Below are 25,889 nucleotides of genomic sequence, written 5' to 3' on the forward strand. Positions count from 1 at the left end.
GTGTGCGGCCTCCGTCGGCCGGGAGCTCCTCCTACTGGTAAGTGACAGGTCTGTGCGGCGCATTGCTTAATGATCTGTCACTTACCAGTAGGAGGAGCTCCCGGCCGGTCACAGACAGCGCAGCAGGTAAGTATGATGCTTCTAATATTGTAATATTGCTAAGTAACCATGGCAACCAGGCCTGCAGTAGCGTCCTGGTTTCCATGGTTACCGATCGGAGCCCCAGCGATTAAACTGGGACTCCGATCGGAACTCTCCGCTGCCACCAATGATCGGGCAGGGGGGGGGAGAGGGGAGGCCGCACACTGGCCACCAATGATATTACAATAGAGGGAGGGGGGGCGACGGAGGCCGCACACTGGCCACCAATGATATTACAATAGAGGGAGGGAGGGGAGGCCGGGGGAGGGGCCGCACTGGCCACCAATGATATTACAATAGAGGGAGGGGGGGCGGGGGGGGCGCACACTGGCCACCAATGATATTCAAACTGGGGAGGGAGGGGGGTCTGCCCCCTGCTGCCTGGCAGCCCCTGATCTCTTATAGGGGGCTATGATATGCACAATTAACCCCTCAGGTGCAGCAATGACTTGAATGGGTCCGTGAACCGTTGTCCGTCAAAAAAATAGGACAGGTCATATTTTTTTGACGGACAGGAAACACGGATCACGGATGCGGCTGCAAAACGGAGCATTTTCCGATTTTTCCACGGACCCATTGAAAGTCACTGGGTCCGCGAAAAAAAAACGGAAAACGGCACAACGGCCACGGATGCACACAACGGTCATGTGCATGAGGCCTGACAAAGGTCAGTCTCTCCACATTTTGGGTGGACAGGCGAGTTCTTCTTGGGGTAACTATGACCCCTGCCGCACTAAACACCCGCTCTGATGCCACACTACTGGCCGGGCAGGACAGTTTTTCCAGGGCAAACTCTGCTAGTTGCGGCCACAAATCTAGTTTGGCTGCCCAGTAGTCCAGCGGATCTTCAATGTAGGGTGGCAGGGTACTGTCCAAGTATGCCACCATCTGCTGGTTCAGGTCCTGCTCCAGGTCTAGCTGCTGTTGCTGGTGAGTAGTTTATTTACTAGGCTGCTCATCGGTGACTCTAGACTCAAATTTCTGCTGATGGAGCTGGAACTGCTCCTACCCACCCCCCACCCTGCCACAGCAGCCATGGCAGAGGAACGTGAGCGCAGAGGGCCCCCCTGGTCAAAACTGCGAGAGGATGGACGATGGCACAGATAGGCAGTGGCCAACTCACTACATAGGATGTGTCTATAGTAGTTCAGTTTGTCCTCCCTCTCAGCGGGTGTAAAAAAGGCCCTAGTAGCGAGGGTCCAACAAGGTGGAGAACCAGAAGTCATCCCTCTGCCGAATGGTGACTGTCACTGTCACTATGCAAGCAAATGAGCAAGCATCGGGCCATTTGTGCAAGTGACTCAGAGGGACTCAATGCCTCCATCTCCACTGCATACTGCCACGGTGTGTCTGGGTCCTCTGCCTTGTCTTCCTCATCGCCCAGTAGCTCCTCTGGCAGCTCCTGCTTCTCCCTTACCTGTGTGTAAAAAAACACCCATTTCGCTACACATTGCTTGTGCTCCAATGTCCTCCTCCTCCAGTTCAGCCCCCACAGGGCTCATGTGGCCGTGAGATCTAGGCAACATGTCTCCAGTCCCCTGACCAGCCAGATTTACCAGCATCTGTTCCAGGACATGAAGCAATGGAATGACGTTGTTCATCCCCTAGTTCTGGCGACTGACAAATAACATGGCCTCCTCAAAGGGCCTGACATTGAAGTTACACAGGGGAGTACTCCTGTCCGATTTGATCATCAAGAAATAGTTTATGGCCTTTCTCTGTTTGTATAGTCGGTCCAAAATATGGAGGGTGGAATTCCAACGGCTAGGAATGTTGCATATCAGACTATGTTGGGGGATGCCGTTCTGCCGCTGCAGCTCAAGGAGGGTGTGATTTGCGGTGTACGAGTGGCTGAAGTGCATGCAAAGTTTCTTGACCATTTTTAGGATGTCTTGCAGAGGGGTGGAAGACTTCAGGAACCGGACTGAACACGTGTGCCATGCAGGGTGCATGGCTCAGCCCTCCTTGACGCAATACCGACACCATGTTCTTCCCATTGTTGGTCACCATGGTTCCAATTTTGAGTTGTCGCGGAGAAAGCCAGGATTCGATTTCTTGATGAAGGACACGGAGCAGGCAAACGAGGTGTAGAACAGCGTGACACCGCCGTGCCCTGCACGTGTGGTATGGTGGATGGGCACTGTGAATGTTCACTGCAGTGGAGGCTGAGGACACATTGGAGGATGAGGAGACAGAGGCGGACATTGTCGCAGGACCAACAGCGTGAGAACGTGGAAGCGGCGTGCAGGAACCACATTCACCCAGTGGGCCGTAAAGGACATGTATTGTCCCTGACCGCAGTTACAGCTCTACATGTCGGCGCTGCCGTGCACTTTGGCAGACACCGACAGGCTCAAGGACTGGCCCACCTTCTGATCTACACAGGGGGGCGTTGCTAGTGTCTCTAAAGATCTGGGGCCCAAGCCCCAATTAATATGGCCCAATTCTCTAAGTCGACCAACCGCCACCCCCCCTCCCCGCAAACACTAGCACTGAAGACATTTTACTGTACTAGCTATACAGCAGCACGTACCTCTCACATCCAGTGCCTCCCAGGTGACGTCTCCTCTGATGTAGATCTTCTCTGTCATCATCTTCTCCATTCGGTCCGGACAATTTCTCTCAGCCGCCCCGTCTCTGCAGAGTGTAACACACAGACATCTTAGCTTCCTCACTTTTCTGTACCCCCAAATATTATCCTGAAGAAAAATGAGTGTCATACCCATAGTAATAGTCCTCTTCATAGTCCCACCAATAGTAATTACATTCTAGAATACCCTTATTAGTAATACCGCCCCCTACAGGGCCCCCAACAGTGATAGTGCTCCCCAAGAATGCGCCCATTAGTAGAAGAGCCCTCCAGTATTAAACATGCCCTTACAGAGCCTCCAGAAGAAATTAGGCCCCCCTATTGTCCCCCCAGTGGTAATAAAGCTTTCTGCAGACCCCTCAATAGTAATAAGGCCCCCATAGTGCTCTTAGTAGAAATAATGCAGATCTATAAGTCCCTCCTATAGAGCCCCCAGTAGTAATAAGAACGCCTAATGTCAGCTGGATTTAAAATGCCCCCCCCAGTGCCCCCAGTATTTATAATGCCCCCTAGTGCTCATCCTGAAGTGCCCCAGTATTTATATCGCTCTTTACTGTTATAATGCCCCTACAGTGCCCCCAGTATTTATATTGTCCCCTACTGTTATAATGCGCGCCCTGTAGTCCCTCCAGTATTCATATTCCTCAGTTTAGTGTCCTCAGAAATTATAATTCCTCAGCCCCTCCACCATACAGTCCCATGTAAATAACATTATTTCCCTCCCTCTGCCATAGAGTGCCATGTAAATACCATCACACCATCTCTCCTGCACCCTCCAATATACAGTCCCACGTAAATAACATCACCTCCTCCCCTGCCGCCTTCAACATACAGTCCCATGTAAAAAACATCACCCCCTCCCCAGCCACCGTTAACATACAGTCCCATCACCCCCTTTAATATTCTTTCCCATGTAAACAACATCCCTCCACCAGACACCTTCAACATATAGTCCCATGTAAATAAAATCATCCACCCCACAGCCACCTCCAACATGCAGTCCCATGTAAATAACATTACCCCTCAACATTCATTCCCATGTAAATAGCCTCACTCCCTTCAGCCCTAACTTACAGTGCCAGTTAAATAACTACAACTCCCAGCATTGCTCTGCGTCTCCCTTCACTTACCTCTCCTCATGTAGCAGACCTCACCACAGCTTCTTCGAGGAATTCTCTTCACTGCTGTGCCGTCCTCTCCTGCACTGGTCACATGATGGTGACATCATCGCAGGTCCTTTTCAGCTACTGCATTAAGAACTGATGACATGGACTGTGATGTCATCACTGGTCCTTCAGCTCTTGCAAGGCACTATATTCAAATGTATTGCCGTCCTAAGGATTGCAATACAGTTGTATCTATATGGCAGGCAGTACATTCGGGGTCTGAGACAAAACATCAGGGGCCAGGCCCCGAATGTTTTAACGTAGCAATGCCCCTGGTTCTACTTACGTGTGCAGGGCTGGTACTGCCTTTTTGGCAAAGAAATGACGGCTTGGGACTCTCCACCTTGGCTCGGCACAAGCCATCTTTTCTCTGAAAGGTGAAAAGTCCACCACTTTGAAAGGGATTGACTGCAGCCCCAGCAACTTGGCCAGGAGCACATTAAGCTTCTGCGCCTTTGGATGAGTGCATGCATACTGTTGTCTCTTGGCAATCGCTTCGGTGATCGATTGCTGATGGAATGACTGACGAGGAGTAGGGGGTGGAGTCAGGACCACCAGATGATGGGAAGGACAGACAGCTCCCTTCGGCTGAGATGGTGGAGCCTTGACTGCCTGAAATCGGGTGCGTGCCACTGCGAGGCAGGCTGGACCACCACATCGAAGCCACGGTTCTCCCAGGTCACTTTATGGTGATGCTGCATATGTTGATGCAGGGCCGTGGTGCCAACATTGGCACCCTGGCCACGTTTCACCTTCTGCCCACAGATTCTACAAATGGCCATGTTCACCTCCTCCGGCGGCTTAACAAAAAACTGCCACACTGCCGAGTAGGTGATTTTACCCCCAACACTCCGCACTGACTGACACCACTGCTGCTTCCATGAACCCCTGCACCACTACTTTCCGGGCACGTAGGCTCCTGCGATGCGGGTGGTCTACCACGGGCACGTTTGGCTCCCGACCTCCCACTGCTGCCATCCTGCTGACTCCCAGCCACGCTAGCGACTTTCTGGCTCCACCGCTGCCTCACGGGCAAGCTGCCAGCCTCTTCTCCCGATGACGATAAAGCCCCCAATTCACCCGGCTCCCAAATGTGATCAGCTACATCATCATCGAGTACTGTCTGCACGTCACTGATGTCCTCCTCAAGGGTCCCTGGGTCAGGAGCCTGACCGCTCGCAACACCAGCTCCCACGCCACTCTCCTCATCACTACTTGCCCGCCTACAGGAGGAAGAATCGGATGTCTCCTCCACATCTTCGCTGGCCAGTAGCTGCTGACTGTCCTCTAGTAGCTCGTCCTCGCTGTATAGTGGAGCTGAGCCTACAGCATATAATACTTCTCTGGCTGAGGGAACAGAAAAGGACAGAGGCAGGTTGAGGACAGGTGAGGGCACAGGGCCTGCTCCCGGACCATGCCAACTGAGGGTTGTGTCTCACGAACCCACTGACTCTTGGCTGTGGGTGTCTGATGTCACTTGGGACGAAGTGGATGACCGGGTCAACCATTCAAGAACCGCTGGGTTGCTGGTCAAGACACGACCGCTAGATGACACCGGGAGCTCAGGCCTCTAGCTGCGATTCTTGCTGCCACGCCCCCTTACTCTGCTGCGACCTGTGCCTGCCACTCTTCTGTGCAGGGCTGGGCACTTCTCTGTCTGACATACTGTTAGAGCAAATAAATAAATAGGAAATTAAAACACCCCAAAAAAGTATGTAACTTTCTCACTTTACTACACAACGGCTAATAAGCCCTTTTTTTCCACTAATGCACGCCAATAGAACATATAACTGCACCGCTGAATGGAAAATATATATTTTTTTGCCACTAATACATGCCAAAAAGGGCTGTAATTTTCTCACGTCACAACACAATGGCAAATAAGCCCTTTTTTCCCACTAATACAAGCCAAAAAATGCTTTAGAACATATAACTGCACCGCACAAGGGCAAATAAGACATAGAAAAACTTCCTTGTAATAAACCCTGTTAATGGTTGCAACAGCACTTGCACCCCAATAGCAAGAACAGTTTGCTGGAATTACAGAGCTGTATAATGGCAATTTGGATCCCCAGTCAGTGCAGCAAGGTGTAATAGGATTGTTCCTATAACGCTGTAAACTCCCCTACTGAACCCTATTCTGCTTCAATACTGTGGAATGATTCCTCCCTATCCTTTCCCTGATCTTTTCTACCACTGTTCCAAGCGCCTGCTGGCATCTCTCCCTGCACTAAGTACACTGGAAAATGGCTGATTCCAAGATGGCTGAGGCCATTTGTAGGGCTGTGACATCACAGGGCTGGCTGGCTGCTGATTGGTTGCTTGCATGGCATTGTGGGTGATCCCTCGTTCTCAGATATCTTTGCTGCATGTCCTAACACGTGCCGCAGCCATTTTAGGAAAAAAATGCGATTTGTTACCACAAAGCGTGAGGAAATTTGGATTCGGTGCGAATCAAATTTTTCCTAAAATTCTGATCGAATTCCACTTCGTCAACTTCGATTCGATCATCTCTAGCTGTTTTCCCAAACTTCAACCCAAAAAAATATTAAAGTTAAACTGTGTGGAGATACACCAACACTGATTTATACCCCCACCACCACACAAATATTTTTTTTTACTTCTGTTAAAATGGAGGAAAAAAAAGAACAGAAATGTCCTTGCAGGTAGCTGCTTTTGAGGTCATACAGCAGCTGCCGCTGTGTTATTAGGTAGTAATTTCAGCTGGAATGTACTGCCAGGCACACCCAGCGTCAGCTCCTCACTTTCCAGTCCCTGGCTTAAAGCTTTCACTGCCTTTCCCTATTGTACACAATTATTCTTCTTTGGCCTCATGCACACAGCCGTTGTTTTGGTCCGCATCCGAGCCGCCGTTTCGGCAGCTCGGCCGCGGACCCATTCACTTCAATGGGGCCGCAAAAGATGCGGGCAGCACTCCGTGTGCTGTCCGCATCCATTGCTCCGTGGCCCTGCTAAAAAAATATAACATGTCTGATTCTTGTCCGCGCTTTGCGGACAAGAATAGGCATTTATATTAAAGGCTGTCCGTGCAGTTCCGCAAATTGCGGAACGCGCACGGATTCCATCCGTGTTTTGTGGATCCGCGATTTGCAGACCGCAAAACACACCACGGTCGTGTGCATGAGGCCTTTATAGCCTTTCCCTTCAGTGTCCGTGACAGTAGAATAGAAGCTTAACTGTAAATGTACACTGTCATTAAGATCGTTTTTCTGTCAGACACTGAAGACCCATGCACCCTCATTCACAGCCCAACACAGTATGACGTTCTGCTTGTTCTGTAAAGGCACCTCCCTGCCTGCTCCAGCACTGATCTGTCTGTCAGCCTGGGAGCCAATCAGGGCAATCCCCCACCCCACATCCTTTCATGGTCATGTGAGCATCTTTTTTTCTCCCTAGTGCTTTTTCCAACTGACATGTGCAGTAAAATGGCGCAGTTTTACAGGATTCATCCTAAAACCTAAAAATCTTCGGATGCTGGACACAATTTTGCAAAGTTAATAACAAACTCATTTTTTAAGAACTGGTTTGCTCATGTCTACAGGGAACAATGTTTTTGTTTTATGTTATGTTGGATTTATTGCGACTGCAAACTAGCCCTGCCAATCCGGTCACTAGGTAGTCAAAAAATGTTCCTTTAACGTGCCATTAAAAAACGTGTCTTGCAGTGCAAAGCATGTTTTATAGCACACATTTTTTTAACAGTCTTTTTAATAGCAAACTACCCCATTGAGTTTAAAAAAAAAAAACACTTTCTGTGACTGAAAATCTGTCCATTATGTCTCAATGGAGTTGTTTCTGCAGCATGTGCAAGGTGTCTTCAGGTGAATAAAATAGAAAATTCTGCAACAAATCTGCTCCTTGTGAATATAACCTCACAGGTATTGATCCCTTTCAGTTAATCTGCGCTATTACAGTAAAATACTGTAGATCATCAATATCAGATCAGTGGGAGTCTGACACTTGGCACCCTGCTGATTAACTGTTTGAAGAGGCCGTGGCACTCGTGTGAACACTGTTTCCTCTTCAGTGTTTAAAGGGGTTGTCCAGATTCAGGGCTGAACCCGGATATCAGCTATTCTTTTGCTCTATATGAGTGGAGCACCGGAGCTTTTCCTGGCTCCGATGCTCCCCCTTGGCTTGTGCTGTATCTCGCAGTACAAGATCTACTTGTTTACTGCCGGTGACATACCAGGCTTCTCCTCACTTTGTTAGGAAGAGACTTCCACCCTAGCAGTGAGCCCGGTAACATCACCGGCACAAAAGCCCTAGGCTGTCATTATAGTACCTGCCTCCAAAACAGTTAGAAGTCTCCGCCTAGCATAGTGAGGAGAAGCCCGGTACGTGGGTTTGCTGGTTCCAATGCGCATTGAAAAAAAAATGTTTGTAATAAGGTATTTGTGTCCGTACCCGAACCTGCCGACTTAACAGATATTTCATGTTTTAAACTGATAGTGTATTTATTAACTTGTTAATACTTTTTTTTCTGATGAAATTTAGAACTGTTCGCTGTACCAAACACAACTGGAAGCTGGATGTTAGCACCATGAAATACGTCAACCCTCCGGATAGTTTCTGCCAAGATGAGCTAGGTAATAAATATAATAATCCATTTCTGTTATAAGTCAAATATATCAAACCAACATCATTGTCTTTACTGTGTTTTTACAAACCCCCTCAAAATCAAACCTTTTCAAATATATCATAGCGTCGTCTAAACTGTAAATTCCACTCCCCGACCCTCCCATTAGCAAAATGCAAATTTACAGGATAGAAGACGTCTCTAACTGCAAAAATTAAGGAAACCCTGGTGGGAATAGTATGTAAGGCTATTTTTACAGTAGCGCTTAGCATCTCCGGCAGGCTGTTCTGGCAGACAGTAGCATGCCGGAGATGTCTGGATCCGACACTGATGGTAGCTATCTGAAGGCCCGCTAGCCCCATTAACCCCTTCACAACCACCGCCGTACATGTACAATAGAGGTTTGCACTTTGAAGATGGCACCCACGGTCAGCAGGCCCAGGGAAAAAGTATGTGATCAGCCATAAGGCCATCGCATACATTTAACCCCTCAGATGCCGTGATCAAATGCCGAGCGCTTCTGCACCCGTAACAGCATTCGCTGGATGAGATTAAGGAACCTATGTGCTGGTGATGGCTCGGAGCTTCAAGCAGGCTCTGATACCCATCACCAGAATATTCAAATACAGGCCAGCAGGTAGCAGCACTATATTGGAATACAGTAAATGGAGTGTTCTGTGATAGATATATACCCATCACAGAACACAGTTGGCAATCCAATGATTGCTAGTTATAATCACCTAGGGTGACTTAAAAAAGTAAAAAAAAAAAAAAGAGGACCCCACTTTCCCCAAAATTAAAATAAACAATATAAAAAAAATATATATATATATGACAATATTTATCCTATACGACGAATGGTATAATGGAAAGAAAATTAAAAATGGCCAATTCGCCATTTTTGTCACTACACCTCCTCAAAAAAAATTGAATAAAAATTGATCAAAAAGTCACACACTTCATAATGGTTTCAATAAAGATTTCCCCACAAAAATACATCTTTGTGCACATAACTACTAAAAGTTATAGGGTTCAGAATAAAAAAAATTTCAAGGTTTTTATTTTTTTCAGTATTATAATGCAAGAAAATCTATACAAGTATGGTATCATTGTAATCATACTGACCTGTAGAATAAAGGTACTGTAACAGGCCAATTTTACCGCATAAGGAACGCCGTTAAAAAAAAAAAAAAAAACTGTGGCGGAATTGCGTTTTTTTTCCAATTCCATCCCATTTGGAATTTTTTTTCAGCTCCTCACTACATCATATGCAATATTAAATGGTGCGATTAGAAAGTACAATTTGTCCTGCCAAAAATATGGCTATGTGAATCGAAAAATAAAAAAGTTATGGCTTTGGGTAGGTGGGGAGTAAAAAGACGAAAACACAAAAAATGGAAAATCACAGGGTCCTCTAAGAGTTAACTGTAATGGGGACTGACAGAAAATCAGCCACAACCCAACAAATATGCCAGGAATCGGCTGGACTAAAATGGCTGCATACATACACTCACCTAAAGAATTATTAGGAACACCTGTTCTATTTCTCATTAATGCAATTATCTAGTCAACCAATCACATGGCAGTTGCTTCAATGCATTTAGGGGTGTGGTCCTGGTCAAGACAATCTCCTGAACTCCAAACTGAATGTCAGAATGGGAAAGAAAGGTGATTTAAGCAATTTTGAGCGTGGCATGGTTGTTGGTGCCAGACGGGCCGGTCTGAGTATTTCACAATCTGCTCAGTTACTGGGATTTTCACGCACAACCATTTCTAGGGTTTACAAAGAATGGTGTGAAAAGGGAAAAACATCCAGTATGCGGCAGTCCTGTGGGCAAAAATGCCTTGTGGATGCTAGAGGTCAGAGGAGAATGGGCCGACTGATTCAAGCTGATAGAAGAGCAATGTTGACTGAAATAACCACTCGTTACAACCGAGGTATGCAGCAAAGGATTTGTGAAGCCACAACACGCACAACCTTGAGGCGAATGGGCTACAACAGCAGAAGACCCCACCGGCTACCACTCATCTCCACTACAAATAGGAAAAAGAGTCTACAATTTGCACGAGCTCACCAAAATTGGACTGTTGAAGACTGGAAAAATGTTGCCTGGTCTGATGAGTCTCGATTTCTGTTGAGACATTCAAATTTGGCGTAAACAGAATGAGAACATGTATCCATCCTCTGATGGCTACTTCCAGCAGGATAATGCACCATGTCACAAAGCTCGAATCATTTCAAATTAGTCTCTTGAACATGACAATGAGTTCACTGTACTAAAAAGGCCCCCACAGTCACCAGATCTCAACCCAATAGAGGGTTGGAATGTGGTGGAACGGGAGCTTCGTGCCATGGATGTTCATCCCTCAAATCTCCATCAACTGCAAGATGCTATCCTATCAATATGGGCCAATATTTCTAAAGAATGCTATCAGCACCTTGTTGAATCAATGCCACGTAGAATTAAGCCAGTTCTGAAGGCAAAGGGGGGTCCAACACCATATTAGTATGGTGTTCCTAATAATTCTTCAGGTGAGTGTATATCATGAGGCTACTGCCTATTCATCAGTTCAGCACTCCAGCCTTGCCTGTAACTCATGACCTGTTAGCGAGTGCACTGTGGGGGAGATGCTTATGGTCCATATTAAGGAAAGGCAAATTGATTCTAGCGAATCGATGTGTCTCGTTAACAAGAGGTGAGGGGCTGTCCCAACAGGTAAAGAAGCACCTTAGCCCATCCCCAACAGTCTGGTGTTTTATTTATGTGTACTCATCCAACCCATTAGATGCAATCAAAAGATAGCCCATTAAAGTCCCCTTGTGGAACTAGTAAAAAAAACAAAAAAAAAAAAACAAGTTGCATGTTTTCCAATTTCTTTTCAATGGAAAAATTGCAAAAATCACCTCCATATATTTGGTATTGCTGCACTACACAATTATGATGAAATTTATGCTGCACAGTGAGAGCCATTAAAAAAAGCCAGAATTGATGTTTTTTGCTTATTTGCCACACAAAAATTGAATGATAAGCAATCAAAGTGTTATGAACCTCAAAATGGTGGCAATAAAGTCATCCTGCACATAGTTTTGTAGAAAAAAATATATAAAAAAAGTTATGGGCTTGGGGAAACAGCGATGCAAAAACATTTAAAAAAAATAAAGGGTTTTTATTGTGCAAAAGATGTAATATAAAAAATATATGTGCCGTATTTTTTGACCCATTTTTCCCCCCAAAAGTAGGGGAAAAATGTCCCTGCATCTTATGGGGTGAATACTAATAAGCGCTTACATTATGGAAGCGCTCATTTGTACTCACCGCTTCCTGGTCCTAAGGCTGTCGGCACTGCTGAGGTTACACACAGTGTGAGGACACTGTGACCTCACGCTTTATTTGTTGGGTCACAGCCACGGCATGAAGCAGACAGAGCGGGCTGGAGGTGAGGAGCAACGGTGTCCGGTGCAGGAGAGTCTGATTAATGATCGAAAAATTCAGTATTTGGTATATCTGTAATTGTACTGACAAAAAATAAAATTATAATGCTGTTTATGCCCAAAAAAAAAATTAACATGGCAAAACGTATATAGCAAAAACTCATTGGCAGTATTGCTGTTTTCTCCCCTTCCCCCCTCCATAGTTAATAAAAGTAAGTTAGTATATTCTGGAGCCAGGGTACTTTGGACTATGGACGTTTGTGTACATTTGCTCTTTTTTTACTATGCAAAGCCATCAACTCACTAGTTTATTGTACTTTTGAATAGTTAACTTGCACTGTGATTGTTGTGTGCATTTATACTCTATTTTATATTCTTGAACTGCATTTTATATGTTTATTGTAATATATTCTGTTCACTGTTGCACTGTTATTGCACTATATCTGCACTGTGGAAAGGTTTAATTCACAACCAGCTTAAGCTACTTTCACACCTGCGTTAGGTGCGAATCCGTCTGGTATCTGCACAGACGGATCCGCACCTATAATGCAAACGCTTGTATCCGTTCAGAACGGATGATAATGCAAACGGATCCGTTTTGACTTACACTGAAAGTCAACGGGAGGCGGATCCGTTTTCAATTGCACTATATTGTGTCAGTGACAACGGATCTGTCCCCATTGACTTACATTGTAAGTCAGGACGGATCCGTTTGGCTCCGCATCATCAGACGGACATCAAAACGCTGCAAGCAGAGTTTTGGTGTCCGCCACCAGAGCGGAATGGAGGCTGAACGGAGGCAAACTTATCCGTTTTGGGCCGCTTGTGAGAGGCCTGAAACGGATCTCACAAGCGGACCCAGAAACACCAGTGTGAAAGTAGCCTAATGCTAAGAGACTTTTTGACTTTCTACCTACTGTAAGGGATCGCTCTCTCTCAGGGGGTCACAATCACAGGATTTAATGTCCAAACTGGTGCTTTGTTGTGGCACTTCAGCACCCGCACAAACATAAGCATCAAATAAACACCTGCCCGTCTAGGCACTTCCTAATACACAATAGTTTTCCCTGACTCACCTCTAAGCACAGCTTGTACACAGGGTTTCAGGCTTCAAGCCTTAACAGGTCTGCTCATCAGACACAAGTCCAGACGGGGAAGAGATCAGGCTTCCTCAGCCTTTCTTCCTCCAAGTCATACACAGAGGGTTGTTTTAGCCCTCCTTGATTACAGCAGCAGGCCTTACTTGCGATTACCTCCGGCAAAAGACAATACATGTAGTGGTAGGATGTGGACTGGCAGATCCCACTACCAAACCTATCCACCAGTCCATATGAAATCCAGCCCAGAATAACATCTAGACAAAACTGTCTCCGCAAACTACACTTTGCTGAAACCACTGCAGCTTTCTGGATTTTAGTTATCTCATCCAGCTGAGGTATCTAGGTGGGATATACACACCTCCCAGCACTTATGTCTCCATTCACACGTCCGTACTGTGTTTTGCGGATCCACGGATCCGTGGATTCGCAAAACACGGACACCGGCAATGTGCGTTCTGCATTTTGCGGACCGCACATCGCCGGCACTAATAGAATATGCCTATTCTTGTCCGCAATTGCTGACAAGAATAGGACATGTTCTATTTTTTTGGGGAACGGAAATGGGGACCCGATGTGCTGCCCCATGGAAATGAATAGGTCCGCAAATACGTTCCGCAAATTGCGGAACGTAATTGCGGACGTGTGAATGGACCCCTATACTGTACATATCACCACACTACAGTATTTAAAGTTTTGGAGGGAAAAGGCAGACACACTGGGGGAGATTTATCAAAACTGGTGCAAAGGAAAACGGTCTTAGTTGCCCGTAGCAACAGATTACAGCTTTCATTTTTCAGAACACTTTTCCTTTTACCCTGTTTTGATAAATCTCCCCCACTGACCATGTGTAATAGCATTCCCAGGCTGAGATTGAGGAAGCTGTTATGTGCCAGTGATGGCTCGGAGCTTCAAGCAGGCTCTGATACCCATCACCAGAAAATTCAAATACAGGCCAGCAGGTAACAGCACTATATTGGAATACAGTAAATGGAGTGTTCTGTGATAGATATATACCATCACAGAACATAGTTGGCAATCCAATGATTGCTAGTTATAGTCACCTAGGGTGACTTAAAAACAAGTTTAACCCCTTAGGGACCGGGCTTATTTTCACCTTAAGGACCAGGCCATTTTTTGCAAATCTGACCAGTGTCACTTTATGTGAGAATAACTTTAAAACGCTTTTACTTATCCAGGCCATTCTGAGATTGTTTTTTTCGTCACATATTGTACTTTATGACACTGTTAAAATGGAGTCCAAAAAATTCATTTTTATTTATAAAAAAATACCAAATTTACCAAATATTTTGAAAAATTAGCAAATTTCCAAATTTTTATTTCTCTACTTTTATAATAGATAGTAATACCTCCAAAAATAGTTATTATTTTACATTCTCCATATGTCTACTTCATGTTTGGGTCATTTTGGGAATGACATTAAATTGGGGACGTTATAAGGCTTAGAAGCAAGTTTAGAAGCAAATCTTGAAATTTTTCAGAAATTTTCAAAAACCCACTTTTTAAGGACCAGTTAAGGTCTGAAGTCACTTTGTGAGACTTACATAATAGAAACTGTGGCGAAACCAACCTCGCCACTGTGTGCTGGAGAAGCCTGGTTGCCAGCCTCTTGCCCCAGGATTATGGGCCCTCTCATCAGCCCATGCTAAACTTAAACCCCATGGCGATTTGACTGTGTTTGTGGTATCTGAGCGCTGTTTGGATATATTGAGCGCTCAGATCCAAGCCATCTAGGGATATGTTAAATGTCTATATTTACTGTAATGGTTGGGACATTGTATATTTGAATAGTGATGTCTGTCCTATTGTCCCCACGTGTGTATTGGCGATTTCCCTTTGTCCTGAGAGATAATTGAATTACTCCTCGGTTGTCTCCAGGACAGAAGACATTGTTTAAAACTATGTATTCTCCTGCCTGTGATAATTACATAAACCCCTTGTGTAAGGTAATTGTATCACAGGCAGAGGGGAGGATTTTGTATGGGAGTGTTTAAACTGTAAAGCTGTAAAGGATTGGCTGCTAGGTCATGTCCTCAGTTCCCAACCAGGTCTACGGGGGTGGAAAATGTGTATAAGTCAATGCTTGTGTGTTCAATAAAGAGTTCCTGTTTTACCCTTCATCATGTTGAGGCTGGTGTTTGGGTAACTGATCGACACTGGGGATTGCTATACGCTGAAGATTTGCTATACTCCCCTGGCTATACTATTAGCTCTTGTAAGAGCTGTTCCTGTTCCTGGTTCCTGTGGTGCTTTTGGTGTAGAGCGGAGTGCTTGGAGTCCTCGGGAAGCACTAGGAGCATCTATCGACGGAGGTACCCGGTCGGGGTGCCAGGAGATCCGTTACAGAAACCACCAAAAAATGACCCCATTCTAGAAACTACACCCCTCAAGGTATTCAAAACTGATTTTACAAATGTCATTAACCCTTTAGGTGTTCCACAGGAGTTAATGGCAAATGGAGATAAAATTTCAGAATTTAGATTTTTTGGCTAATTTTCCATTTTAATCAATTTTTTCCAGTAACAAAGCAAGGGTAAACAGCCAAACAAAACTCAATATTTATTGCCCCGATTCTGTAGTTTGCAGAAACACCCCATATGTGGCTGTAAACTACTGTACGGGCACACGGTAGGGGGCGTAGAGGGAAAGGTGCGCCATGTGGTTTTTGGATGGCAGATTTTGCTGGACTGGTTTATTTACACCATGTCCCATTTGAAGCCCCCCTGATGCACCTCTAGAGTAGAAACTTCAGAAAAGTGACCCCATCTAATAAACTACACCCCTCAAGGTATTCAAAACTAATTTTACAAATGTCGTTAACTCTTTAGGTGTTCCACAAGAGTTATTGGCAAATGGAGATAAAATTTAAGAATTTCAATTTTTTGGCAAAATTTCAATTTTAATCCATTTTTTCCAGTAACAAAGCAAGGGTTAACAGCCGAACAAAACTCAATATTTATTGCCACGATCCTGTAGTTTGCAGAAACACCCCATATGTGGCTGTAAACTACTGTACGGGCACACGGTAGGGCGTAGAGGGAAAGGTGTGCCGTGTGGTTTTTGGAAGGCAGATTGTGCTGGACTGGTTTATTTACACCATGTCCAATTTGAAGCCCCCCTGATGCACCTCTAGAGTAGAAACTTCAGAAAAGTGACCCCATCTAAGAAACTACACCCCTCAAGGTATTTAAAACTGATCTTAAAAATGTTGTTAACCCTTTAGGTGTTCCACAAGAGTTATTGGCAAATGGAGATGAAATTTAAGAATTCAATTTTTTGGGCTAATTCTCAATTTTAATCCATTTTTTCTAGTAACAAAGCAAGAGTTAACAGCCAAACAAAACTCAATATTTATTGCCCCGATTCTGTAGTTTGCAGAAACACCCCATATGTGGCTGTAAAGTACTGTACGGGCACACGGTAGGGAATAGAGGGAAAGGTGTGCCGTGTGGTTTTTGGAAGGCCGATTTTGCTGGACTGGTTTATTTACACCATGTCCTATTTGAAGCCCTTCTGATGTACCCCTAGAGTAGAAACTCCATAAAAGTGACCCCATTTTGGAAACTACGGGATAAGGTGGCAGTTTTGTTGGGAGGCAAGGTTACCAAAAATAGAAATTCTGAAATTTCATCTTCATTTGCCCTAAACTGTTAATGAACACCTAAAGGGTTAATAAAATTTGTAAAATCAGTTTGGAATACCTTGAGGGGTGTAGTTTCCTAGATGGGATCACTTTTATGGAGTTTCTACTCTAGGGGTGCATCAGGGGTTCTTCAAATGGGACATGGTGCCAAAAAAAAGGCCATCAAAATCTGCCTTCCAGAAACCATACGGCCTTCCTTTCCCTCTGTGCCCTGCCGTTTGGTCATACAGCAGTTTACGACCACATATGGGATGTTTCTGTAAACTGCAGAATCAGGGTAATAAATATTAAGTTTGGTTTGGCTGTTAACCCTTGCTTTGCTACTGGAAAAAATTGTTTAAAATGGAAAATTTGCAAAAAAATAGCTGTTTTGACAGTGTCCATCTGAGGGGTTAGGTCATGGGGTATTTTTATAGAGCAGATTCTTACGGACGCGGCGATACCTAATATGTCTACTTTTTTTAATTAATTTTAGTTTTACAAAATAATATTTTTTAAAAAATTTTTTTTTGGGTTTTAGTGTCTCAAGTCTGAGAACCATAGTTTTTTTTCCCTATTGTCAGTGGCTAAATGGAATTAAAATTGGGGAAGGGGATTATAAATTTAGTACTCCATGGAAGTGCGGTACTCCCTGAAGCAACCAATAATGCAGAGGCCCGGATGATCGGGGCACGTGTCACACTGAGTGGTGGTGTCCTTCCGTATCCCCCTCCTGTGACACACTCTGCACCTTTTTTGGGTCCGTCCCTTCTTTCCAGTATGGGGGACCACACCTGGAAAGTGTTGGCCAGGGACGATCCGGGTGCCTACAGTTCCCGAGGTACTCCGGCCTGCTCTTTCCCAGTCACAAAAGATCAGGGCCTTGAGGACTGCCTCATAGAACTGGAGGAATTTCCCTGTGTTGCCAGCGCTCCGGGACAGCACAAAAGAGTTGTACAAGGCAACCTGTACCAAGTAGACCGCAACTTTTTTGTACCATGCCCGGGTTTTGCGCATGGCATTATATGGCTTGAGAACTTGATCAGAGAGATCAACTCCTTCCATATACCGATTGTAGTCGACAATACAATCAGCCTTGAGGACCGTTGCCGCGGTACCTCGCACAGGGACAGGGGTGATGCCGTTACCGTTAATTGTGGACAGTACAAGGACATCCCTCTTGTCCTTATATATGACAAGCAACAGGTTTCCACTGGTAAGGGCACGGGACTCACCCCTTGGGATAGGTACCTGGAGGGGGTGGGTAGGGAGGCCGCGTTGATTTTTCCACACGGTCCCACCAGCGGACGTGGATCTGGCAGCGAGGGACTGGAACAAGGGGATACTAGTATAAAAGTTATCCACGTAAAGGTGGTAACCCTTATCTAGCAGTGGGTGCATAAGGTCCCACACAAGTTTCCCGCTAACACCCAGAGTGGGGGTTCAATACGGTAATCTCGCCTCTCGTACACACAAAACTTGTAAGTGTGCCCTGAGGTACTCTCACAAAGTTTGTATAGCTTCACGCCATACCTCGCCCGCTTACAGGGAACATACTGGCGAAAAATGAGTCTCCCCTTGAAAGCAATAAGAGACTCATCAACCGCGACCTCCCTTCCAGTTACATAGGCCTCCAAAAATTTGGCCCCAAAGTAATCGATGACCGGCCTGATTTTGTACAGGTGGTCATAGGCAGGATCTCCTTGGGGGGGACATGCTGCATTATCTGCATAATGCAGGCATTTCCGGATGGCCTCAAACCGGGTATGTGTCATGGCCGTACTGTAAAGTGGGGTCTGGTAGAGGACATCCCCACTCCAGTAATGCCTGACACAGTTTATTTTTTACTAGGTCCATGTGCAGCACGAGGCCCCAAAACGTTCTCATCTCGGCTGCACTGACCGGAGTCCAGCCACCGGCCCTAGCCAAAAAGGAGCCCGGGTGTTGAGCAATCAACTGTTGGGCGAACACATTCGTTTGTTCCACCATCAGATTCACAAAGTGGTCACTGAAAAAAATACTAAAATAGTCATATTCAGTGAAGCCCATTGTGGTAATCTGGATTCCTGCTTGGCCAACAAAATCAGGAATTGCAGGCTCAAAATGCTCTGGGGTACACCATGCAAGTTCACCGGTAGGGAGCTCCAGTGGACTTAACTGGTGGGCCGGAAAACTAGTACGAGCCCCAGAGCTTCTCGTATTAGTGTGGGCCACAGGGTCCCTAGCATGGCGGTCCCCTTGCTCCAACTTGGGGGCTCATCATCATCGCTAGATGATGAGGGGGACGCCGACGACAAAAGTAAAGTGGGGTCATCCTCGTCTTCACTGGGGCTCTCGGAGTCGGAGGCAAGCTGGGCGTATGCCTCCTCGGCCGAGAACATCCGGTGGGCCATAGGGGAGTGTGTGTGCGCGTGCGTGGAAAGCTTTATTTAGTGTGCGTGTGTGTGGGGGCACGGGTGTTCGCCGACTTTGCCCTAAAACGAACATAAAAATAAAAATTAAATTAAAAAAGGCCAAAAAATTTGAAAAAATAAAATAAAAAAATTCTAACTCGCTGATCAGCCGTCCGAAGCTGATCAGCGGTGGGGTGTGCGATGCGCTAACAGTGGCCGGACACTAAGAGTGCCGTCCAGAGTCAGTGTACGCAGAAAAAAAAAAAAACTGCTTGCGCCCCAAAAAATGTGTGTGGGGGGCAGGGGGCAAGCTGCAGCCCCCCTGGGGGGTCTAGGGTCACACAGCTCTGCTGTGGACCCCAGACACCAGATTAGGGTGATGCAACAGTTAAAAACTCTTTTTTTTTCCCACTAAACTTTCCCTGAATATCCCTGCCTAACCTAACCTGTCCCTAACCTTTCCCTAAATACCTTTTAGTGCCAGATAGCTCTGTGGAGAGTCAGAAGGGGGTGCTGGCTCTGGAGATCCGAATGCAGGCTCCTCTCTCCTCCCTCCCGGACACAGAAAGGAGGAGGAGAGAAGCGCTGCAATAATTTGAACCTCCCGCCAGCCCCTGCAGCCAATCAGAGCCGATCCTGAGAGGTGATGTCACCACCTCTCAGGATCGCAAGATGGTGATTGGTGGTGTATTATCACACCACCGATCACCATCCTGTTCCAGGTTATTGGGTCCCCAGAGACCCAAATAACCAGGAAACGCAGCAAACCTCAGGTCTGAATTGACCTGTGGTTTGCTGCGATCGCCGACACAGGGTGGTCACAGGACCCCCCCCGCACATTGTCCCAGGGTGCCTGTTCGGCACTGGGTGTGAAGGGGTTAAAATATGACAATATTTATCCTATACGACGAATGGTATAATGGAAAGAAAATTCAAAATGGCCAATTTGCCATTTTTGTCACTACACCTCCTCAAAAAAATTGAATAAAAAGTGATCAAAAAGTCACACACTTCATAATGGTCTCAATAAAGATTGCCCCACAAAAAAAAAATATTTTTTTCAAGGTTTTTATTTTTTTCAGTATTGTAATGCAAGAAAAACTATACAAGTGTGGTATCGTTTTAATCATAATGACCTGTAAAATGATGGTACTGTAATAGTCCAATTTTACCGCATAGGGAGCGCCGTAAAAAACAACAACCATAAAACTGTGGCGGAATTGCATTTTTTTCCAATTCCATCCCATTTGGAATTTTTTTCAGCTCCTCACTACATCATATGCAATAATAAATGGTGCCATTAGAAAGTACAATTTGTTCTGCCAAAAATATAGCTACGGTATGTGAATCTAAAAATAAAAAGGTTATGGCTCTGGGAAGGCGGGGAGTGAAAAACGAAAACACAAAAATGGAATATCACAGGGTCCTCTAAGAGTTAACTGTAATGGGGACTGACAGAAAATCAGCCACAACCCAACAAATATGCCAGGCTGGACTAAAACTGCTGCATACACACACCTGGCCATGGAACAGCTGAGAAGCCAATTGTCCCATTACTTTTGGTTCCTTAAAAAGTGGGAGGCACATATGCAAACTGTTGTAATTCCTGCACCGTTCACCTGATTTGGATGGAAATACCCTCAAATTAAAGCTGACAGTCTGCAGTTAAAGCACATCTTGTTTGTTTCATTTCAAATCCATTGTGGTGGTGTATAGAGCCAAAAATGTTAAATTGTGTCGATGTCCCAATATTTATGGACCTGACTGTATATATAGTATACATCATGAGCCTACTGCCTATTCAGCAGTTCAGCACTCCAGCCTTGCCTGTCACTCATGACCTGTTAGCCAGTGCACTGTGGGAGAGATGCTTATGGTCCATATTAAGGCCGAATGCACACTGCCGTGTTCTGCGGCCGTGAACAGTCCGTGGTATGCCGGGCTGGATTCCTGCTGACAGCAGGAGCGCACGGCGTCATTGGTTACTATGACGCCATGCGCTTCATGCCGCCGCTGCACTACAGTAATACACTCGTATGATCTATACTAGTGTATTACTTTAGTGCAGCGGCGGCATGAAGCGCACGGCGCCATAGCAACCAATGACGCTGTGCGCTCCTGCTGTCAGCAGGAATCCAGCCCGGCATACCACGGACTGTTCACGGCCGCAGAACACGGCCCTGAGCATTCGGCCTAAGGATAAGCAAATTGATTCTAGCAAATCGATGTGTCTCGTTAGCAAGAGGTGAGGGGCTGTCCTAATAGGTAAAGAAGCACTTTAGCCCAGTCCCAACAGTCTGGTGTATATTTATTTGTACTCATCTAATCCATTAGTTACTTATTTATGGTAACCTAGTCTAAACGTTTCATGGGTCTCTTGTGCAGTGTAGAGCACGCGGCTCTATGTCGCCAATAGTGACCACGGCATATAAGCGGTTTGAAGGGAGGGAGCTCCTTCTGTCAGGCATTTGCAACCCAGAGTATGAGATGGTAGGGTGCTGATGTCTTAGCATAGCAGCTGAGGGCTTAATGAAGGCCCAAGACCTGCCTGCAATGTATGCTCATAAGGCCACTCCTCTCTGGTGTATAATAAACTGTACTGCATATTATAGAAGCAATCAAAAGATAGTCCATTAAAGTCCCCTTGTGGAACTAGTAAAAAAAAAAGCTTTCAATGGAAAAATTGCAAAAATAAATCCACATATTTGGTATTGCTGCACTACACAATTATCACGAAATTTATGCTGCACAGTGAGAGACATAAAAAAAGCCAGAATTGCTGTTTTTTGCTTATTCGCGACACTCAAATTGAATAAAAAGCAATCAAAAAGTGTTATGTACCTCAAAATGGTGACAACTGCACATAGTTTTGTAGAAAGAAAAATAAAAAAGTTATGGGTTTGTGGATACAGCGATACAAAAACATTAAAAAAAATAAAGGGTTTTTATTGTGCAAAAGTTGTAAAATATAAAAAATAATGTGCCGTATTTTTTGACCCATAAGACACATTTCCCCCCCTCAAAAGTAGGGTGAAAATGTCCCTGCGTCTTATGGGGTGAATACTAATGAGAGCTTCCATTATGGAAGAGGTCATTAGTAAAGGAGGACCGGGAAGCAGTGAAGACTCTGTACTCACTGCTCCCTGGTCCTCAGCTGTCGGCTATGTTGAGGCTACGCACAGTGTGAGGACGCCCTGTGACTTCACGCTGTGCTTGTTGGGTCACAGCACAGCCATGGCATGAAAAAGACAGAGCGCGCTGCAGGTGAGGAGCGACGGTGTCCGGTGCAGGAGAGTCTGATTGCTGTTCTGACTTTCTCTAAAACCTAGGTGAGTCTTATGGGCCTGTGCGTCTTATAGGTCGAAAAATACAGTATTTGGTATATCTGTAATTGTACTGACAAAGAGAATAAAATGATAATGCTGTTTATGCCAAAAAAAAATTACATGGCAAAACGTATATAGCAAAAACTCATTGGCAGTATTGCTGTTTTCTCCCCTTCCCCCCTCCATAGTTAATAAAAGTAAGTTAGTATATTATGGAGCCAGGGTACTTTGGACTATTTACATTTGTGTACCTATTGTTACTATGCAAAGCCATCAACTCACTAGTTTATTGCACTTTGAATGGTTAAAGGGTAACTGTCATATTTTTATTTGCTAGTTTATTAGAGCTAGGCATGTATACCTGAGTTAGTCAGTCAATGATTGCCAAAAGATCTGTACTTACCTTATAATAACAGCTTTCATTAACCACTTCACATCCACCCATAGGATATAAACGTCCTATGGGTGGATGTTTAACTCTGAATGGACGTTCTGGAACGTCCATTCAGAGATCGCAGCTGCATGTGTATTTTCCCTGTAACTGTGGCTACTATGTCAGCCCCAGTTACAGGAGAAATAAATAGAGAAAAAATAGCCAGCTCTATAAATATATCACATGATCCACCCTGTCCGATAAACACCATAAAAAATAAAAAATAAAAACTGTGTAAAAAAAAAAGCCATTTTTGTCAACTTACATCACAAAAAGTGCAACACCATGTGATTAAAAAGGCATATGTCCCACAAAATGGTACCAATAAAACAGCCCCTACATTATAAAATTGCTCAAAAAATAGAAAAACTATAGCTCTTAGAACATGGAGACATTAAAATATAATTTCTTGTTTCAAAAATGCTATTATTGTGTTAAAGTGAGATAAATAAAAAAAAGTAGACATATAAGGTATCGCCGCATCCGTAACAACCAGCTCTATAAAAATATCACATGACCCAACCCCTCAGTTAAACGCCGTAAAAAATAAATAAATAAAAACAGTGCCACAAAAAATAATTTTTTTGTCACCTTACATTACAAAAAGTGTAATAGCAAGTGATCAAAAAGTCATATGCACCCCAAAATAGTGCCAATCAAGCCGTCATCTCATCTCGCAAAAATTGATATCCTACCTATGACAATCGCCCAAAAAATAAAAAAACTATGACTCTCAGACTATGGAGACACTAAAACATTATCTTTTTTTTGTTTCAAAAATGATATTATTATGTAAAACTTAAATAAAAGAAAGTATACATATTAGGTATTGCCACGTCCGTAACGAACGGCTCTATAAAATATCATATAACCTAACCCCTCAGATGAGCACCGTCCAAAAAATTAAATAAAAACTGTGCTAAAAAAACACTTTTTTTGTCACCTTACATGACTAAAGCCCCTTTCACACGAGCGAGTATTCCGCGCGGATGCGATGCGGGAGGTGAACGCATTGCACCCGCACTGAATACCGGCCCATTCACTTCTATGGGGCTGTGCACACGAGCAGTGATTTTCACGCATCACTTGTGCGTTGCGTGAAAATCGCAGCATGCTCCTCTTTGTGCGTTTTTCATGTAACGCAGGCCCCATAGAAATGAATGGGGTTGCGTGAAAATCGCAAGCATCCGCAAGCAAGTGCGGATGCGGTGCGATTTTCACGCACGGTTGCTAGGAGACGATCAGGATGGAGACCCGATCATTATTATTTTCCCTTATAACATGGTTATAAGGGAAAATAATAGCATTCTGAATACAGAATGCATAGTAAAACAGCGCTGGAGGGGTTAAAAAAATAAAATAAATCATTTAACTCACCCTAATCCACTTGCTCGCGTAGCCCGGCATCTCCTTGTGTCTCCTTTGTTGAAGGACCTATGGTGAGCATTAAATACAGTTACAGGACCTTTGATGACGTCACTCCGGTCATCACATGGTACGTCACATGATCTTTTACCATGGTGATTCACCATGGTAAAAGATCATGTGACGTACCATGTGATGACCGGAGTGACGTCATCAAAGGTCCTTTACCCAGGTCCTAAAGAAAGGAGACAGAAGCAGATGCCGGCCTCGCTATCAATTGGACTAAGGTGAGTTAAACATTTTTTTTTTTTTTTTAACCCCTCCACGCTATTTTACTTTGCATTCTGTATTCAGAATGCTATTATTTTCCCTTATAACCATGTTATAAGGGAAAATAATACTATTTACAGAACACCGATCCCAAGCCCGAACTTCTGTGAAGAAGTTCGGGTTTGGGTACCAAACATGCGCGATTTTTCTCACACGCGTGCAAAATGCATTACAATGTTTTGCACTCGCGCGGAAAAATCGCGGGTGTTCCCGCAACGCACCCGCACATTTTTCCGCAACGACCGTGTGAAAGAGGCCTAAAAGTGCAACACCAAGTGATCAAAAAGGCGTATGCCCCCCAAAATAGTATCAATCTAACAGTCACCTCATCCCGCAAAAAATTAGCCCTACCTAAGACAATCGCCCGAAAAAAACTATGGCTCTCAGAATATGGAGACACTAAAATATCATTTATCAGTTATTTTACACCTTACATCACAAAAAAGTGTAATACCAAGCAATCAAAAAGCCATATGCACCCTAAAATAGTACCAATCAAACCGAAAAAAATGAGCCGCTACATAAGACCGCCCAAAAAACAAAAATAAACGATGGCTTTCAGAATGTGGAGACACTAAATAAATAATTTTTTTAAATGCTTTATTATGCTTTATAATGCTTTATTATGTAAAACTTAAACAAACAACCAAACAAATTAGTCATATTTGGTATTGTTGCATCTGTAACAACCTGCTCTATAAAAATAGCACATAATCTAACCTGTCAGATGAACATTGTAAATAGCAAAAAATAAAAACAGGGCCAAAACAGCAATTTTTTCTTACCTCTCCTCACAAAAAGTGTAATATAGAGCAACCAAAAATCATATGTACCCTAAAATAGTACCGACAAAACTGCCAGCTTATCCCGTAGTTTCTAAAATGGGGTCACTTTTTTTGAGTTTCTACTCTAGGGGTTGCTTTAGAGTGTCTTCAATTGTAACATGGTGTCAAAAAAGCATTCTAGCCAAATCTGCCTTCCAAAAACCACTTGGCGCTCCTTTCCTTCTGCGCCCTGCCATGTGCCCATACAGCAGTTTACAACCACATATGAGGTGTTTCTGTATACTACAGAATCAGGGCAATAAATATTGAGTTTTGTTTGGCTGTTAACCCTTGCTTTGTGAGCGGAAAAAAATGATTAAAATGGAAAATCTACTAAAAAAGTTAAATTCTGAAATTTCATCTCCATTTTCCTTTAATTCTTGTGGAACACCTAAGGGGTTAACAATGTTAGTAAAATCAGTTTTGAATACCTTGAGGGGTGTAGTTTCTAAAATGGGGTCATTTTTGGGTAGTTTCTATTATGTAAGCCTCACAAAGTAACTACAGACCTGAACTGGTCCTTAACTTCTTAAGGACACAGCCTTATT

General features: G+C 44.4%; 1 protein-coding gene across 1 annotated transcript in view; it reads left to right on the forward strand.

The window, feature by feature from the left end:
• LOC121002190 (cytidine monophosphate-N-acetylneuraminic acid hydroxylase-like) overlaps positions 1-25,889 on the forward strand; it is a 259,046-nt gene that overhangs the window by 25,862 nt on the left and 207,295 nt on the right. The window contains exon 7 of the mRNA XM_040433533.1: positions 8,416-8,507. Coding sequence (XP_040289467.1) covers positions 8,462-8,507 — 46 coding nt within the window. The 5' untranslated portion in view covers positions 8,416-8,461. The remainder of the gene's footprint in view (positions 1-8,415; positions 8,508-25,889) is intronic.

This window comes from Bufo bufo, chromosome 5, assembly GCF_905171765.1.
Source record: "Bufo bufo chromosome 5, aBufBuf1.1, whole genome shotgun sequence".
Classification (NCBI taxonomy): domain Eukaryota; kingdom Metazoa; phylum Chordata; class Amphibia; order Anura; family Bufonidae; genus Bufo; species Bufo bufo.